This window comes from Nothobranchius furzeri, chromosome 15 (genome assembly GCF_043380555.1).
Source record: "Nothobranchius furzeri strain GRZ-AD chromosome 15, NfurGRZ-RIMD1, whole genome shotgun sequence".
Lineage (NCBI taxonomy): Eukaryota > Metazoa > Chordata > Actinopteri > Cyprinodontiformes > Nothobranchiidae > Nothobranchius > Nothobranchius furzeri.
In genome coordinates this window covers 61,808,929-61,828,304 of record NC_091755.1, presented here as the reverse complement: position 1 = coordinate 61,828,304, position 19,376 = coordinate 61,808,929, and the positions used below count along the sequence as shown (strand labels likewise).

At 41.4% G+C, this 19,376-nt stretch overlaps 1 protein-coding gene across 3 annotated transcripts in view; it reads right to left on the bottom strand.

Moving 5' to 3' along the window:
* LOC107391005 (ERC protein 2) overlaps nucleotides 1–19,376 on the bottom strand; it is a 300,921-nt gene that overhangs the window by 120,663 nt on the left and 160,882 nt on the right. For all 3 annotated transcript variants that reach the window (XM_054745980.2, XM_070545069.1, XM_070545070.1), the window contains one exon: nucleotides 12,006–12,166. In XM_054745980.2, coding sequence (XP_054601955.2) covers nucleotides 12,006–12,166 — 161 coding nt within the window. The remainder of the gene's footprint in view (nucleotides 1–12,005; nucleotides 12,167–19,376) is intronic.

The window sequence follows — 19,376 nt, the reverse complement described above, 5'->3', positions numbered from 1 at the left end:
CTCCAATATAGTGTTGTGTGATCATGAGGTGTATTCCATGGCTGTGGTGAGTGGGCAGTGCGGGCATCATCCGGCATATGCCAGCTGATGCCACCGCACCACCCCACTTACACCCTCAGCCATCAGTGTCTAAGTGCGGTTTAAAATTGGAAGTGGGCACCGGCACTCGGGAGGAGGCTGAAATATCCCCCTGCCAAATGCCGTTGAATGTGCTCAGTCCCAAGGCCCTAAGTGTGTGTTTCTGTGGAATGTCGTCAGTGGAAGTGTATAAGGTGCAAATAAAATTGGGGAGCAGGTTGCCACAGGAATGCGGAAATGGGGTCCATACCCGCACTCCCTGACTTGCCCACCCCCCAAGGTCCTATGTGTATGTTTGTGTGATGATGTGAGGGAGCAGGAGGAGAGAAATATGCGGGGATGGGGAGGAATGGCTGGTTGGGCTTAGCCCTCCAGGGAGCCAGCTCCCCCACTGGCCCCAATAGGCACCTATGTTGTCAAACTGCCACCCAGGGCATGGAGACCCCAGCCCATCCTGCCAGGGCCCAAAGCAGCAGCATTACAGAGCCTCACGGAGTCCGAGGGCACCAACCCAGCCCCATCCCAGCAGAATATCTATGCCCACCCCTGCATTTGCACAACTTCCAGAATATATAAGACATGGGACATCCAGGTAAGGTTGGGTCCTCCCTGTCCTGGACCTCCCCCTCCCCTGTGATGGAACGGCAGAGGAGCCAAGGTCTACCTGATGCCCCCGTACCCGGGCCAGGCACTGCTGCGTGTTCCTGCCTTCTTCCCGGCAGCATACATGTCAGGACCCGACCCCCAAGGCCCCGCCCAGATCCCCACACGGGGCCGGCCACCCCCAAACCCCAAGCGCCCAGGCCCCCACCCAGACCCACACAGGGGCATTGCAGCCGCCAGGCAGTGACCCATGGCCGCCGCCAAGATCCCCAAGGGGCCCCACTCACAACCGCCAGTAGTCCACCCCCCGAGGCAACCCAAGCACCTCCAGAGGGGGGCAACGGCCCCCAAGTCCCAGACACCCCCAGTGAACCCACCTCCAGGGAACATCCGGATATTCCAAACTCAGACCCCACACCCCCCCACCCACACCATCCCGCAGGACAACATCAACGGCCCCCCACCCTCGCTATGTGATGGAACCGATCAAAGGAGCCCAGAGAGATTCATCTGAAGTGGAAGCAGAGGCTATATCAAGTGCAATATGATCTAACAAAAGATTTCTATACTGGTTAATGCAGAGAGTTTCTCTACTTTTCCAATTCAAGAGGATAGTTTTCTTAGCGATGCACATGGCAGTCAGAACCATGTGAACCAAAGATGTTGCAATCGGGACATCGTCCAGCTTCCCCAGTAAACAAAGAGAGGGGGAAGTTGGGATATGACATTTCAGACATTTTGACAGATCCTCACATACTCTACCCCAAAATTCCTGGACAGGTGGGCAGGACCACAGTGCGTGAATGTAATTGTCAGGAATGTTGTTTGTGCAGTGTGTACAGGTGTCAGACGACACAAACCCCATCTTGAACATCCGATGACCTGTATAGTGTACTCTGTGTAGAATTTTGTACCGAATTAATTGTAAATTGGGGTGTCTGATCATTTTAAAAGTTTTTAAACAAGTTTGGGACCAGAAGCCCTGGTAACTGATAGATCCATCTCCCATTTTTCAATAGGGATTGCAATTTTATCGTCTATTTTGGACAGTGTCTTATATACTTTAGACAGTAGTTTGGGGGGTTTGAGATTATAAAAGTCTAATACCCTTGGTGGTGTTTGTAATTCTATTTTATTGAGCTTAAATTTTTGTTTGACTACAGATTTAATTTGGTGATATTCTAAAAAGCTATTCTTATCCATTCCAAATTGGAAAACTATTTGATTAAATGGGATGAAGTCCAATCCTTCATATATGTGTTCCAGGTATAGGATTCCTTTATTTTTCCAGTCCGGAAGGTTCATCATTTTGTTGTTTTGCAAAATGTCAGGATTGTTCCAGATAGGTGTGCGTCTGCATGGTACTAGTGAAGACTCTGTCATTTTAAGATACTCCCACCATGCTGTCAGAGAGGTGCTGATACTAATACTTTTAAAGCTTTCATGTTTTCTTATGCTTGAGCTAATAAATGGTAAGTCTGAAAGCTCTATCGTATTGCAAAGTGTCTGTTCTATATCTAACCTGGACTCATCTAATGGGTTATCTTGCAACCATCTTGGTATATATTGCAGCCTGTTGGCTAAGAAATAATAATAAAAGTTGGGTAAATCCAGTCCTCCTCTGTCTTTGGTCTTCTGAAGCGTTTTTAAGCTAATCCGTGGAGGTATATCCTGCCAAAGGAATTTAGTAATTGAGGAGTCCAGAGATTTAAACCAGTCAGCTGGTGGTTTGTTTGGGATCATCGAGAATAAGTAATTTATTCTAGGTAAGACCATCATTTTAATTGTAGCAACTCTCCCCATGAGTGATATTGGTAAGCATTTCCATCTTGCAAGATCATCTTCCACTTTCCTTAAAAGTGGGATGTAGTTTAATTTGGTTAGATCAGCTAACTTGGGAGAGATATTAATTCCCAGGTATGTGATATTCCCTGACTCCAATTGTGTATTAAGCAAATTGACAAAAGAGAAATTAATTGGTAGAACTGTGGATTTTAACCAGTTTATAGAGTAATCTGAAACACTTGAAAAAGAGTTTATCAGTTCTATTGCTTGGGAGAGAGAGGATTGAGAATTCTGGAGAAAGAGTAAAACATCATCTGCATAAAAACTGATCGTATGTTCTATTTTCTTACACTTTATCCCTTTAATGTCTGTTGTTTGCCTAATTGGTGCTGCTAGTGGTTCGATAAAGATAGCAAATAGTGAGGGGGAGAGTGGGCATCCCTGCCTGGTCCCCCTCTGAAGACAGAAGCTAGCTGATATTTGGTCGTTCGTCCTGACACGTGCTGTTGGTGAACTGTATAATGTTTGTAGCCAGTTTATGAAGAAGTTCCCAAAGCCAAACTTATGTAAAGTTGCAAATAAGAACTTCCAGTTAACTCTATCAAAAGCTTTTTCTGCATCTAGAGATAATATACTAGTTTCTATGTTTCTACTGTAAGAGAAATCTATCAAATTAAGTAATCTAAGTGAGTTTGTGGATGACTGTCTACCCTTAATGAAACCAGTTTGGTCAGGGTGTATTATGAAGGGGGTTACCTTCTCTAATCTTTTTGCCAGGGCTTTACAAATTATTTTGAGATCAACATTAATAAGAGAAATTGGGCGATAGCTGGTAGGAAATGCCGGGTCTTTGCCTGGTTTTAACAAGAGGCTAATATTGGCTGAATTCATTTTTAGCTGTAATCTGCCTTTCTCTTCGATTTCCCTCACCATTCTGAAAAATGTTGGAGCCAGAATGATCCAGAATTCTTTGTAGAATTCTACTGGGAACCCGTCTGGACCTGGAGCTTCCCTATTAGTCATGGATTTAAGGGCTTCCTGGAGCTCTGCTGATGTTAGTGGCGAGTCCAGGACTGTAACTTGGCTGTCTGATAATTTAGGAAGTGTTATCCTGTCAAGGAACTCATTGATCTCATGATCTGATGGGTTTATCTGTGGTGAGTACAACTTTTGGTAAAAGTCTCTGAAGGTGTTGTTTATTCTTTCAGGGTCATTAACTATATTCCCGGTTGAGTCTTTATATGTTTTTTGTATGTTTTTTTCTTGAGACCACTACGTTTAAAAAAAACCAAGCTATGCTAATAAGTGCATGTGTGTTTGCGTGCAAGTATGTGCACGTGTGTTTACGACTGACACTAATTAGCAAGGCTTGAGCACCTACTTCCTCAGCACCATTTCCTGTGATAGTAATTATTAGGTATGTGTGATAAATTCCAGGCATTCTTCCACTTGTTCAGAGATAGAACAAAAGAAAAACAGACAAAAAATAGAGGCGGGAGAGCTGTAAATACCCAGAGGAAGTATAGGAGGTCGGTGTCAGAGGAGTGATGGGGATACAGTCAGAGGAGAGTTTGAAAGAATAATTCCACTCAAATGAGAAACTCAGAACAAAGTTGAAAGCAGTTTCAACATCACGTTTTTAGGGGGCTTTGTAATCCTAATTCACAAAAAAATATTTTGAAAACTCTAATTTACTTATAGCTATGATGTTTAAAAAATAGTAGAATAATTTTATAAAATACATAAAAACCGCCTTTAATGAACAGTTCATTTTTGTCATTTTTTTCTGGTAGGAATGAATGCCAAAACAACACAAGCTTGGAGGAACTTCTGCCATGTGGTGAAGCTGCTAATGCTAATAGTTAGCTTAAACTTGCTGAGACATCTGCTACTGATTCCTGGATGTTAAAACAACAACAGCGTTCCCCCTCGTCTCGTGAGTCAAGATGAGTGAGTCCATGAACAACGTAGATCTGTGAGCATCTTCAAATCCTAGAGTTTTACCGTCAATTCTCTATTAGAAGCTAATGCAAGAGATAGGTGTAGGAGACTATTTTCATGTTCAGCCTTCATGAAAAACTCGGAGTGACCAACTATATTCAGTCAACCACACCTTTAAATTTAGCATTTATTTTTATTTGTTAATATTCTTGAAGCCCGTTTTCTTAAAAGAAAGCTCTAACTGAACTTAAAGTGTGTCTTCTTTGTTGTATCTGGGCCAGCTACTGTGTTTAAACCAGTTAAAGGTCCTTTACTTCTCTAGACTGAACAAGCACATCGAGGCGGGGATTTTCAGCTGATCAAGTCTTCTATTGACAAAACCTCAAAAACCTGCCGTGTCATGATAACACACCTAAATGCTCGACAGCTGACACACACGTCGAATGTAAACACGCGTGTCATAGGCCAGGGGAGGACCGACAGACATGATAAATGAGCCCAAGTTCCCACGAGGCAACACACACACACACACACACACACACACACACGCAAACCTGTTCTGAGAGAGGAAGGAGACGTGTGATCAGCCCCTCCTCATTTCAACACAGAGAATCCCATTCACATGCTGTTCGGACCCTCCATGTCTCATTAGCAGCTCTCACAGCAGTTGCACTATAGCAGCAGGTCTCTAAATGTCTGTGTGAAGAAGTTTATACATTTTACATCGAAAATGTATGTTCTCTAGTATGGATTTGGTAAGAGTGGAAGCATTACCAGAATTTTGTAAATTTATGATTACACAGCTGCAAGGGGAACACACTGTTGCTTCATTGTTCACTAGTGCATATGATGAACGCACTTTTTCTATGCAAACGTGCTTGAAAGAATGTGTGCAGATGCTGTACCTATTTGTGCAAACATATGTGATAGTTTCTGCATTTGTTAAGTCTCCGTGTGTGTATGCATGCGTGTGTGTGTGTGTGTGTGTGTGTGCGTGTGTGTGTGTGTGTGTGTGTGTGTGTGTGTGTGTGTGTGTGTGTGTGTGTGGCCCCCTGAGAAAGATCAGTAAGCGGGGACATGACCTTGCCAGTATGGCTGGTCTCTTTGGCTGTTTAGTCCGAGTTACCCTGGAGATGGTGCTCTGCAGACAGGATGTCTACAATGGGGATTTGAAAGTCATAATGTCGCTGCAGCTCTAAGCTTCATTATAGCATGAATTATTGTTACTATCCAACACATGGCTACATGAGGTCATAATGGGCCCAACCTAAACTGGGGTTAAAGTCTAAATCCTTCTGATTTGTCTTTGGTAACAGTGACACTTCAGGCAAATAAGATAAAAGATACAGATATGTTAGATAATAAGTGCTGTTGAACCACACTGTCAAAAACTATCTCAGTATTATGTCATAAAGGGTTTATCAATGTGAATCCCAGTTACTTATTTCAAAGCACAACAGCTACTTTTTCTACTTTTGCATAAAAACTAAAGAACAAACGTAAAGACAGTTTCAATATGAAATATTTTATTCAGCGTGTTCTCTCGCCTGATAATTTCCATCACTGTATGTCATGACAAAGATCTTTAACTGATTGAGTAATGATGAAAAGTCTTCAAGGTCCATGAAGCAACAGGAGGAACGATCCCAGCCAAGAACTGATCTCAACATCAAGTCAGCTGGAAATTTCTTGGGCAAAAAGAAGCAAGAGAGAGCCTAAATCCACAGAGCAAATGTGGTAAGCTCTGCAAAATGCTTAATACCTTAAAGATTATATACACATATTGCAAGACTGATTTGTGCTGTTTAAAAGGTAGAGTAGTTACACAAACTGTTTCAGTAAAAAAAGTTCAATTTTAATAACTTTTTCCTAATGTTTTATTTTAAAATAGATTTTCTTTGCACACAGATCTGCAACAGTTTAATTCCTATTTATACAGTAAAATTTTCCATCTTCTCATTTAAAAATCTCATTTATGTCACTTGCCCTAAGGAAAGTGGCTCAAAATGCATTTCAGGGACAAACGTGTATTAAAATCAACATTTTATTATCAAAATATTTTATTAAGATAAATCTTCACAAGAATGCGGGGCCACAAACAACGCGGAAACCTTCATTCACAAACTCATTCAAATCTCTGGACAATTTAAACGACCTGCCTTTTGGGGTCAGACTCCAAAGCGCTTTATACTACGGTGTATCATTCATCCATTCACACACACATTCACACACTGATGGTAATGAGCTACAATGTAGCCACAGCAGCCCGGGCACACTGACAAGAGTCGATGCTGCCAAGCACAGGCGCCACCGGTCCCTCTGACGACCACCAGGAGGCAATACGGGTTAAGGTTCTTGCCAAATGACACAACAGCAGAATTCTCTATCCGGAGCAGGGATCAAACCTGCAACCTTCCAATTACTGGACAACCCGCCCAACCTCCTGAGCTACTGCTGCCCACATTTAGAGTCTCCAGTTTACCAAACATGCATGTTTTTAGTCTGTGCAAGGAAAGCAGAGTAACTGGAGAAAAACAACTCATGCATGAGGAGAACATGCTAACTCCATGCAGAAAAGTTGCAGCTGGGATTCACTGTGAGGCAACAGCACCACCATTCAAAATACATTATAATCAAACATAAAATTTATTTCTGATGAACCAAACAGGTTGAATTTTTATGGAAATGCCTCCAAACCATCCACTCTCCTCCGCTTATCCGGAGTCGGGTTGTGGGGACACCAGCCTAAGCAGGGAGGTCCATACTTCCCTCCCCAGGCACTTGGGCCAGCTCCCAAGGGCTTCCCTGGCCAGCTGAGAGACATAGTCCCTCCAGCATGTCCTGGGTCTACCTTTAGGTCTCCTCCCTGTCGGACGTGCCCGGAAAACCTCACCAGGGGGGCATCCTCAACTGGCATAAAATAACTATATGATTAACTTATCCAATTTCAATTCAATTTGTACAAACTGTTCTATTGTGTAAAAGATTCATTCAAAATTCTATTTCAATTCAATTCAAAAGGAGAAAACAAGCCTCACATTAAATCTGGAAACCTCAACTTAAAAATTGTAACTAATATAAATATTTACATTGAAATCAGCTGATTACACTCCTTTTTAAGCAACCTTTTAATTAAAATGCACTTTTAACATGCTTAAATGTCGATTCTTTACCCTTTTTTCAACAAGAGGGTGAAAGTTTGTCTTTCTTCCCCTGAAGTGTGGGTGTTTGCTGATGTGCTGTGCTGTGTTCACTCATTCTTCCCAATGTTTTTCCTTTCTTCTTGTCATTTCATGCCAACCACACACTGCTCCCTCCCACTCTTCACAGCTCCACTCCATCTTCTCCCTGTTTTTTCAGCCACCACTCTCTCCATCATCATCCTCCTCCTCCCTTCCTCCTATCCATTACCTCCTCACTTCATCATTCTTTTACGTTCCATCTTTGACTGTTCTCTCCTCCTCCCTCTTCTGCAGCTTCTCTTCTAGATTTAGAATGTTTGTGATTTTTTTCTTCCTGATTTCTTTACTTTGTTTTGGTTAGAAAGTTCAAACCACTTTTTGCACCTGCTTCAAAGAAGCAGATGTTGTTTTTTAAAATATTTTTTCATAACTAACCAGCTCAGTGGCCTAGTGGTAGAGTGTCCGCTCTGGGATTGGGGTCACACCAAAGACTTTTAAAATGGGACCCAATGCCTCCCTGCTTTACACTCAGCTTTAAGGGGTTGGTTTGGGGGGTTAAACTACTAAATAATTCCCAAGCGCAGCCACCGATGCAGCTCACCGCTCCCCTTCATGGGGATGGAAATGCGGACCAGTCACCAGTGTGTGATGATGACTATTGGACTTTAACTTTGTAGCAATTAATACATTTTTAATTATGACCAATAAGATGTGATATTCCATACAATCAGAAGATTCTAGGGTTCTTTGCTTGTTCAGGGACCATAAACACACTTCGTATTAATTCAAACAGAGTCCGTATATAGTTTATAAAATTAATTTTATTCTTTTTCCTTAACTAATATACATGACAAGATATGAATAAGGAGATGTAATGTGGTGGATGTGAGGTGTTGTGAGGGAAGCTAGATGTTGTAGCAACCGTTCTTTGTATCTGAGAGAAATTGTGAAATCTGGGTGTAAAAGAATTTGTTGTTTGTAATAAACTACAGAGTTAGTTATTGATGAAAACCTTATCAGACACCAGCATGCAGGCTTACGATACCCTTGTATGAGTTGCTTCCGGTGGTCTGGAGGTTTGCTGTCAGAGCAGTGAGGTCACCGGACGTCGAAACCACAATACTCAGAGATTAGTAGCTTCCTCTGAGTTCAACTTCCCCGGCCATGAGATGCAACCCAGGGTCTGCAGGTTAGATGTCTCAGGTGTGTAGTAGCTCTGAAAAGAGCTGTTGTGTCTGTAATCACTTGCAGCATTGCAGAAAGCTTTTGACTTGAGGTCGAAGGAGATTGTTTCTAAAGAGATGCTTCTTTCCCGATTTGGGTGAATCGGGGTCAGCTGGAAACTGAATTAATCGGGAAGGAATTCTTGTTTTATTAAACTACTTTGTTATGATTTCTGGTGTATTCTGGCAAATCAGAATGTGCCATGTCTGGAAGGCTTTACCAAAACATTCCTCAGAAAGCCACGCCTTCTTGCAGATACAAAAATGTTTTTAACCTTAATATGTATCTTATTGTAATGTGTATGAGTGTAAACAATGATTAACTTGTTAAATCAAACACATAGTGATTTGTGATATAAATGAATCACTGTAAGAACAATATTCATTTCAAATTAATTGATTTAAGTACAGATTATTCAAACAAAGATAACACCACCCACAATCAGGGACTTCAGCGTTTTTTATGGAAACATCTCAGTGACCGACTCAGAAAGTCGAAACAGATCATTTCTCTATTTCACACCAACACCTTGTGACCCCGGACTCATTTAATGAGTAGCTCCTCTGGTGACCATTTGTATCTGTGTGTGTGTGTGTGTGTGTGTGTGTGTGTGTGTGTGTGTGTGTGTGTGTGTGTGTGTGTGTCTGTGTGTGTGTGTGTGTGTCTGTGTGTGTGTGTGTGTGTGTGTGTGTGAACACTGTACAGAATGATGGAAACTCAATCTGGTGCAGGGTGATAGAGGAGCCCCGCTCCGCTCTTCATACATCAAGCTTTCAGCTCCATGTCTGAGAACGACAATAAAGAAAATGCACTAATATTCACAGATGCACACCCACACACACACATATGCACGCATTATGAGTAAAGTAAACCCAGAATGCAATAAAAGGATATTAAAAATGACACCCCTCTGTTTCTTTCATTCATTAACAGTGTTGAAAGGACATTTTTCTCTCTTTGGTTTATACGTGCACACACATTCACACTGAAACATACCCAGCACACTTTACACGGTTTATTCAGCTGACCTTCTAGACAGGGTCCACATTACAGAACAGAGAGGAAAAACCTGGCATGGAATCAAACTTCTCTCATGATTTCTAAGATTTGAAATATTCCACCTCCTGGCCCCTTTTCCTCCCCCCCCCCCCCCCCCCCAATTATCCAGACCCCTCCCCTGCTACCTTTCATTCACTGCCCTATATCTTTCTTGTTTAGTTTTCTCTGGGCAAACTTGGACCAGAGCTGCACTGTGTGGGAATATGGACCCCCTTTTTTTGAAGCAGAAAGCCACAGTTTGTGTAAGAGTTTGCATGTCTGCAGACAAAAGTGATTATATGTGAGTTCCACCGAGGTTGTGCGTGAATTTTGCATGCATGTCTTTGTGGTTCATCCTGTCTCACGAAGCTTTGCCCAACCTCTCCCTTTCCCCTTTTAGCAATTCAACAGTCCTTTAATCCTCATCATCAGTGACCCCAAACCCCAGCTTCCAACCCCTTCATACACAGAACACAATGCACAAGAGACCACACGCACACTCATGCCCTCTGTGCCCCTCTTTCATTGATTCCGGCAAAGGACAAGGCAGAAATCTTGAACAAAAAGGCAAAAATTCATGTTTGCTTTATTGTTGTTTATGTCAACCAACCATCACACTAAGCTGCTTCCTCAGGCACCATCTGATGGTAACACAAAACTCATGTAAGAACTGTGCCCCTCAGAAACAAAAGTATAATTCACATGTCGGGTCACTTAGCAGTTTTGGATTCAGCCTGCACACTTTGAGCACAGATTGTGTCCTCGCTTTTCGTTAATTATGTTGGAAATGAAAACAAACAGGATGATGGTTTAGATCAGGAATGTGTGTTTGCAGAAAAAAGCAGGCACAGGGCATTCCTCTGGCACTCCTCCTCGGTGTACACACATGCACACAAAGTGGGCAGACAGGTTCAGTAGATGTAAACACAATGGTTTAGATGTTGCGTGATTAGAGGGGTGTAAGGAACTTTAAAAGTTGTCATTTCGATGCACATGTGTCGAGTCCTCTCTTTGGTGTGACTGACTCTGTAAGGACATTTGTCTGGGGAAGCGCTCCCCTTAAGTCAAATAGCTCATAGCGCGCGCACACACACACACACACACACACACACACACACACACACACACACACACACACACACACACACACACACACACGCACACACACACACACACACACACACACACACACACACAAAGCTGACACACAATCGCATATGGAAATGTAAGCAGTACCATGAAGCACACAAGTTTAATAAAATTACAGATTTTGTCATAATGTTATAAAGCTATTGAAATCTAGACCCAGATTGACAAAATAAGAGATGCATTTGTTTTGGTTTTGCTCTGCCTTTGTGCATTATTTGCACCCGTTCTCTGCTCCGTTCAGTCTCAAACCCAAACAGGTATTTGTACTAAATAGCTAGTTTCCAGCCCAAGTATGCCATTCAGTGCAAAATGTTCAAGTTATTTGGTGCATTATTTAAAACTGGACTCTGTCACAGCAAAAAATAAATTAATAAATTAATAAATAAAACAAAAAGAAAAACAAGGTTTCTCACACTCAGCTTCAAGTCTTAATGAATGAATAAGAAATCACATCTTGGTTTACATTTCTGAGATAAATCTGTATTTTTCACACCAGCCATGCGTCTTTATCAACATAATTCCCAAAGCTCGTATCTCCTTTGGCTGGTTCTCATTCCAGTTTGCTGCTGCCAACGACTGGAAGGAGCTGCAAAAATCACTGAAGCACCCTACCTACCTATTATCTACCTTCTATATTTAATTGTAATCAATATTTCCTGATCAATGTGCCTGCTTCTGAGTACTGACAGATTGTTTGTCTGTTTTGATTGCTTGTGCATATTGTATATGAGAACAGTCCTTTGTCTTTATGTCAAACTGTTTTATTTTGTTTGTTTTTATCTGTTGTTTCTTGGTATAAAGCTAACTATGTGTCTGTTGCTGCTGCCTCTTGGCCAAATCGTCGTCATAAATGAGAATGAGTTCCCAATCGACTCATCTGGTTTAATAAAAATCATTAAAAAAAACTGTTACAGAAGTAAAATTGTGCACATGCACCTCGTGAAATGATCACAGAGTGTGATTGATAGCAAGTGTCTAAATTCAAATATGTTGTGTGACACTAACTTCATCTCCAGGATCTCCTCCAGCTGTTTGCGTCTCTCCTGCTGCAGATGGTTCAGGTGTCCGTCTCTTTCATGCAGGCACTTCTGGGTTGAGGACAGGCGGACCTTAGTGGCGTCCAGCTCCTGCCGTGTCTTTTCCAAAGCCCCCATCAGCTCTTCCAGCTATTTCAGGGAAGAACACTTTAAAACGATGTTTAAAACCTTCCATAGTCACTCATATTCCTGTTTTTCCAAAGGCATGTTCACTAAGTTTCACCCTTAGATCGGGTGGACACTGTTTTAAACTTGAGCATGCTCACTCTAATACACAATGCACATAAAGTGCATGCTTAGCATGTGGGTGATGTGTTTTTTAAGTGCTGGAATGTGTAAAGATGAAATGAAATGACAGCCTAAACATGAAAATCAATGGGCAGATGACATGTTGAAGGAGGGGAAATTACTGGGGTTTGTTGGGTTAGTTGAATGGTTCGACAACTGACCCTTGTGCTGAAAACAAGTCTTCCTTCCACTCTCCGATCTTTCATCACTTATTTTATCTAACTCTCACGTGTGGTTCTACTTCAGAGCTGGGGATAATGACACTTAAGAACTCAAGTACATCTATTCGTTCTGCTCACGCTCATGTCCTCCAGTCATGCGGGCCTGTGTGTTCAAATGCATCGCTCCATAGAGAGACTTCAGGGCATCTTTATCCTGTCAGGATGTGTCTAATTGCTGAACAACTTATTCTTAATATAACCGAGTACAAGAAAAAATGTCATGAAAATAAGTTGGTAGAAATAACTGTTTTATATTTTCAAGCGATACATGAAAACATTTGAGATGAAAAAGAAAATACGACGGAGATGAAAAACGCAACAGGCCGCTTTTAAGAAAGAGCAAAATTGCTCACACATTTCCAGGACACCCCGTATGTCCTCCAGCTTTTAGGTGTGCTCCACAGATGTGTATGGAACTAGGATTGGGACAATATTCAGCGTAACCAAATGGACTGGGTTGTTTGTTTGTTTTTCCGAATGAAAGAAAAGAAAAACTATTTGTTTTTGTCTCAATAAAGCTAAACTATAAACCATTATAGGTACAAGGATAAAACTAATTGTTTAAAATCACAACTGATGTTTTGTATCAGCAGTTGGTCACACACACACACACACACACACACACACACACACACACACACACACACACACACACACACACACACACACACACACACACACACACACACACACATAAAGCTTTATTTACACCCACCATGTGTCAATCAAACCTCTCAGAGTCCCTCATTAGTGCACCACTCAGGACTGCCCTCCCTTCACCAGCACATCATTAATAAGGAATACAATGAATTTTAGTGAAATTAAGGACCTAATCAGCTTAGCAGCGAGCCTGTGCGTGCTAATTTAGCTCAACTTCAAGGCAAAGCTCCCCAGCAGGGCTAAAGGCTGGCGAAGCCCAGCCCAAAGCCCCTTAGGTCGATAAGCTGATTGGGGCTCAAAGGTACGGAGCAAATCCGTCTTGTCCGTTTATGTCGGGTTCCCAGTTCAAAGGCCGAGTTCAAACGTTGCACAGGGAAAGGAGACAGAAGTGGATGGAAATAGAGTGTGGAGATAACTGCATGAGACAAATTAAGAAGGCAGATGGGAAAAAGAACAAGAACACTACAGTTTAGGGTTTTTCTGAGAAAGATGGAGAGAAGGAGGTGAAGAGAAGTGACCCGGGCCATTACCCATGCTCCATTTCAGCGGGTCAAGCTGATGGAAGACTTTCAGCCCATCATGAGACTGATCACTCAGGGACAGAGGGAAGAGGAAGAAGAGAGGGAGGGGTGTGTGAGAATGTTAGTTTGGCAGGAAACTTTGAAATTGTGCCAGGGTCAGGTGATCTTTTAGGCAAACCTGTCTCCCCTTGATGTTCCCGCCTCACATAATTCTCTTGTCTGCGAAGCAATAATATCAGCCCCTTCTTGTTTACAAAGTTCACTGTATAGCCAACATAAGCTTGGCAAGAGGGGTGCTTTAGCTCAGTTTATGTCAAATATAATCTCCATAATAACTGCATGTTGGCTTATTGTATCCTCTACATAACGGCTCTGACTTGATTATGGTTCCTTGGGTCACTGAGAGTTAATGTGTCACAAGTTATGTTAAGTTCCCTCTGATTCATCTTCACATGAGTTAACTTCAGTCAAAGCTGAATCATCCACTTCTACACATGCAAAAAAGTCCCAGAGACATAAATCCTCTTTTCTTCCTGACTTCTCACTGGTTCCGAATATTGTTTGATAAACACACTATCCATGCTGAATGGAAGTTGAGCGTGAAAGTATGCAAAGGAGGAAAACACAAGCCACAGTTAGTATTGGCTCTGGCTACGTTTTCTAAACTGAGTTTGACCCTCTCGTACTTGGCCCCCTCTCTATACCAGTCATCCTCCTTTCATCTGTAAAGCTCTGCTGGAGAAAAGTGAGTTTCAAGCGATACAGCCCTGAAAATATAAGGTCTCGCTTTAACCACCGATGGCGCTCGGATTTCTTGTGGCACCTATAAGTAATGCAAGGTCATTCTCATTCAAATGCACACTCACATCGGGAGGAAACATGCTTCTTCTTTCCCAATGCAGACACACCTTCACTCCCACATGCATAAAAAAACACACACTTCCATTTTTCTCTTTTACATCGGGATGTAGATTGACCAGTTGACAGTCAGAAAGATGGATAGATATAATGCAGGACATGCGTGGTGAAGGGCCAGGCGTTTCCACAAAATCTTTAATTATTTGCACCTGAATGCACAACATGTTGAACACATGCTGGCTTTTTTCAAGAATGCATTAAAAAGAAGAATCACTAGAGTTTGACTATTTCCTTTGACCTTTGGTCAAGGAGAAGAAAGTGATCGAAGTTTCAGCAACATTAGGCTGTTCTCGTGTTCTTCAGTAATACTTGTAACCACGTAGGGGTGCAGTTCAGCTGATTTAACCCGTTATAGGACACTTGAGAATAATTTAGCTAATTTTAGAACATTATATAACTGTAGAATATTACATACATACTTACATAAATTACACAACCATTAAGCGATACAGTATATTTTTATAAAAAACAGATTACTGTTTTTGAAAGTTATTGAAAAATAGATACAATTTCTGATCAAATGTAGATTATTATAATATTTTGGAATATTATATATATATGAGGATCTGCACCAATGTCATCTTCGTCCTCTTCATCATCACTGATTGTGGGAAAATAACTGTCCTGTTTTCCATAGAAATCCTAGTTTAAAACTGCCAAACATATTCAATATTATAATTGTTATTATTACCATCACCATGATTATGAAAACTATGTCTAAAAAACAACAGATTCGACTAAAAATATATACATAGTTTATTTTACTTGTTTAGGGCGTATGATCAAATATGGCTGCTTTATTTTTCATGCAGTGATTTCACCAACTTCACTGAGTTTAACATTTACAACAGAAAAAATCCTTATTTAGCACAACTAGTATACCTTGTGATGTGAGAGTTTCAAAATCATTGTTACTTTTAGAGATCTGACCATAAACACGAGAGGAGAGCAGCTTTCTGGATCTGTAGACAAATCAATATTTGGCGCGCCATAGCCCGGCACGATTGGTGGAATGGTGACATGACGCAAACGGTGACTATAGCTCAATCTCTGTTGATTGGTTGGGTGAAATCCTGTAATTCTAAGAATCCGTGGTAAATCATCGACATCATTTATGATGTGAATGGAAGTGTCCAAATATGGATGCTGGCCTTATGAAGGGTTAAAAAAGATTTGGTCTTTGTGTGAAGACTAAAATCAGGTGACCTGAGATTTTAGGCATCTGTGTGTATGAGGAGTGTGTGTTTGTTTTATCCTAGCTTCAGTATGGCTTCCATATCTGTGTGTAAACCTGTCTTTGAGCCTGAACACGGTCAGCCTCCTCCTGAGCCCACAGAGCCTCCCTATGAGCGGATGTGTTCATGCTCTCCCTCAGTGCCTTCTCCAGCTCCAAAATCCGTTCTGCTGTCTCCCGCATGGCATCCTGGGAAGCAGTAGGAAGCTGGGTGTGTGTGTGTGTGTGTGTGTGGGGGGGGGGGGGGGGGGGGGGGGGGTAAACAAAAGAGGGTGATAAAAAGCAGCAAAAGCCAAGGAGAAAGGTGGTGTTTTTTTTAGTTTAGTGTATTTCTTCAAGAATCGTTTTGCATTGCTTTTGTACATTTTTATTTTAGTTAAAAATCCTTTCAAGGAAAAGACAAGAGACTTATTCTAAGAAGAAACAAACTCAGTGCAGAGTTATTCATCACAGAGGCAGTTTGCCAGTGTCGTGACCTCCTCACTGACACACTAGCAAGTGTTCCGATTTGTGAGTGTGCAGAGCAGAATGAGCACGTTCACAAGCAGAGTTTGTGCGTGGCCTCTCTGACACTTACGGTGAGAGAGAGAGAAAGTGATCCTTCCCACTGGTTGATACCCCCCCCCCCCCCCTCTTTTTTAACTTTGTCTTTGATTCGGAAAGTGTTGACTTGCTTTCAAATTCACACATTCATTCTTTTTTTTTGGGTGCGGCGCAAAAGCCAAGGAAAGACGAGGAAATTAAAAATAAAAACTGAAAGATGTGCAGGGGTGACATCAGATGTTTGAACCTAAATTAATTAATCATCAGAAATTGTGACTTAATTAAGCATAAAAGAAAACATCTAAACTTCTTTCTAGCAGCTCTCTGAACAGACAAGAATTTCATCCTGCAGACAGCAGAGCAGCACTTTAAACAGTACCTTAGGTCAAACATGAGGAATCAATTGTGATGGATTCCCCAGATGTTGTTTAAGTCATTTCATGAGACAGGGCCAAAAACACACAAGATGCCTATAAAAGGCCTATCGCTTGCTTCTAACAATACAAAAAAATAAAAAGTATAGTGTTAGTGTTTCAACCAGTACTACAAATCACCATTTACTGAGTAATTAGGTGGAGAAAAAAGAAAAACAAATGAAATACTTGAGAGGAAAATGTCTCAAAACCATCCAAATGTGGTTTGTCATGTCAGCACAGCACAGCTGGAGGTAAGCGACAGACAGCCGCACACACACGTGCAGAAGCGTGCTGTGCGTGTCAGCCGTCTGAAGCTGTGATTGGATGTGACAGATGGGCAGTAATTTGATGCACCAGAATCAACAAGTGCTGGTCTGACCCCACCCAACAGAAATAAGCATAAACAAACACATGCTTTTCAACCCCCCCCCACGCACACACAAACTACTGGGACAGGGCTTCCACAGCTGGACCTGAGTTCGACCAGGCCTGAGCGTGCAGCCTGACATGTACAGACCGCTTTATGTGTGTCAGTGTACCACAAACACACACATGCACGTGTAATGTGATTTTTATTGGTAACACAAGAATATGGCTGGATTTTGAGACCCACAAAGAAGGTGACAAGAGAGATGCTGACACACTGAAAGCAGCTAGAAATAAAATAATTGCTTCTGCAGCAACAATCATCACCTAAAGCCCGTGGGAAGAGTTACTCTGAAACTGGCTTCTTCAGGTTTGATAGGAGAAATATAATATTTTATAGAAAGCTGCAGAGTTAGAAAATGTACAAATCCAGAAGCTGTAAAGTTTAGCTTCAGCTTTACACAACCTGTGTGCAGCATCAGCCCCCTTGTGTCTGAGCAGACAGCTTTAGGGAAAAATATCTAAATTAGTTATCGGCTCTATGATTTGTTTCAAGAGTATCTATAATCCCAGATGTCATGACAGATAGGTTTACCGAACTGCTAAAGCCTCTCTGCCACAGATAAAACAGAAATAAAAGGTTTGTGTGAAAACTTGAAACAAATACTTCCGTTGTGTGTTTCCTATAAACATAAGTTTGTAAAGTGCAGCATGGTGCGATGGAGACAATAGAGCAAAGAGATGCTATCACACCGGCCCACGTAAACTGTCCTGGAATGACGAGGAGAGTTTGTTTGTGTGTGTTTACCCTTGGAGCGTGCTGTGTTCCTGATGGAGACAGAGATAAAACAAAGAGGGGAGGAAAAGCACAAGGGAGATAGAGGGAGGTAGAGGCCCTTACACAGCCGTGGTGCTGAGAAAATGCCGCATATACCATGTAGCTCACAAAATCTGCACTAATAACACATTTCTTTGCTGGTATTTTGAAAGTCTGGCTTGTTTTCCTTTGGAATTCTAAGTGGCAGAAAACACATTTGCTTTTGGACTTTAAAAGAACAAATCAGAGTCATCATTACTAGTAAAACTGTCCTAAATGCTCAGAGGCAAGCCAAAAACCACATTTCACCTCCATCGTAATCCACAGAACGAATTTTTAATTGTAGTTTTATTGTTTCTTTATCTTTTATCAAGACATTTAAAAGAAGGTTTTACATTTGTCTCTGTCCTTTTCTAAAATGAGTGGCTTGCCAGTGCTCACCTCATTCATGTACATCAACATTTCTAATGATTTCTTTCCTCAACTTTTAGGTAATTTTGTTTCTTTTCATACCCTCTTGTGCTGGATGTTCTGGTGGTCAATTATCTACAATATGCTTATTGAAAACATTTTATTAATCAGAAAGAAAACAGGACTAATAACAGCCCGTTTCCAATCACAACCTTATGTGGAGCAATGTTGACTAACAAACAGGAAACGATGCAGAACAGATTCTCCAGTCTGATGTGGACGGGATTCTTGGACACAACAACAAAGACATTCATTAATACCAAAGCTTAGAGTGATTAGAGTGAATTTATTCTTTAATGCGGACTGCAGTTAATAAGACAAACTAATCAATCTACTGAGTTATTTCTGAGCTTGTCGATTGATTGTAAGCAATCAACAAGAAACCTTTTGAAAATGATTAACTTTTTAAAATTGATAAACAAAAACAGCATTGCATTTTTTTTATTTAAAGAGGCATTGCTAAACACTCAGTTGTTACTTGTGTCACGGTGAAGGGATGGTTTGGACCCAAAAAAATGCAGTAACCCAGGATGACACAAAGGCAGGAGTAAGTACAAATAATAAGTAAAATCCTTTATTTGGAGGAAGAACAAAAATCCAAATGGCAGGGAGCCAAAATCCCAAAATCCAGGGAGTCAAAAAACACAAGAGGAACGAGCAGACTGACAGAACAAATAACGCTGAGAAACAACAACAATGAACCGACACCAGACACAGACAAGACAGAGCTTATATACACAGGGAGAAGTGATTAGGGAAAATGGCGGCAGGTGTGTGAAGTGAGAGCTGAAGGGAAGACAGGTGAACCTAATAATCAAAATGGGCAAACAGAAACAGAGGAGGGCCAAATAAACCTAAAACACTCTAAAACAGAAAACTAAACA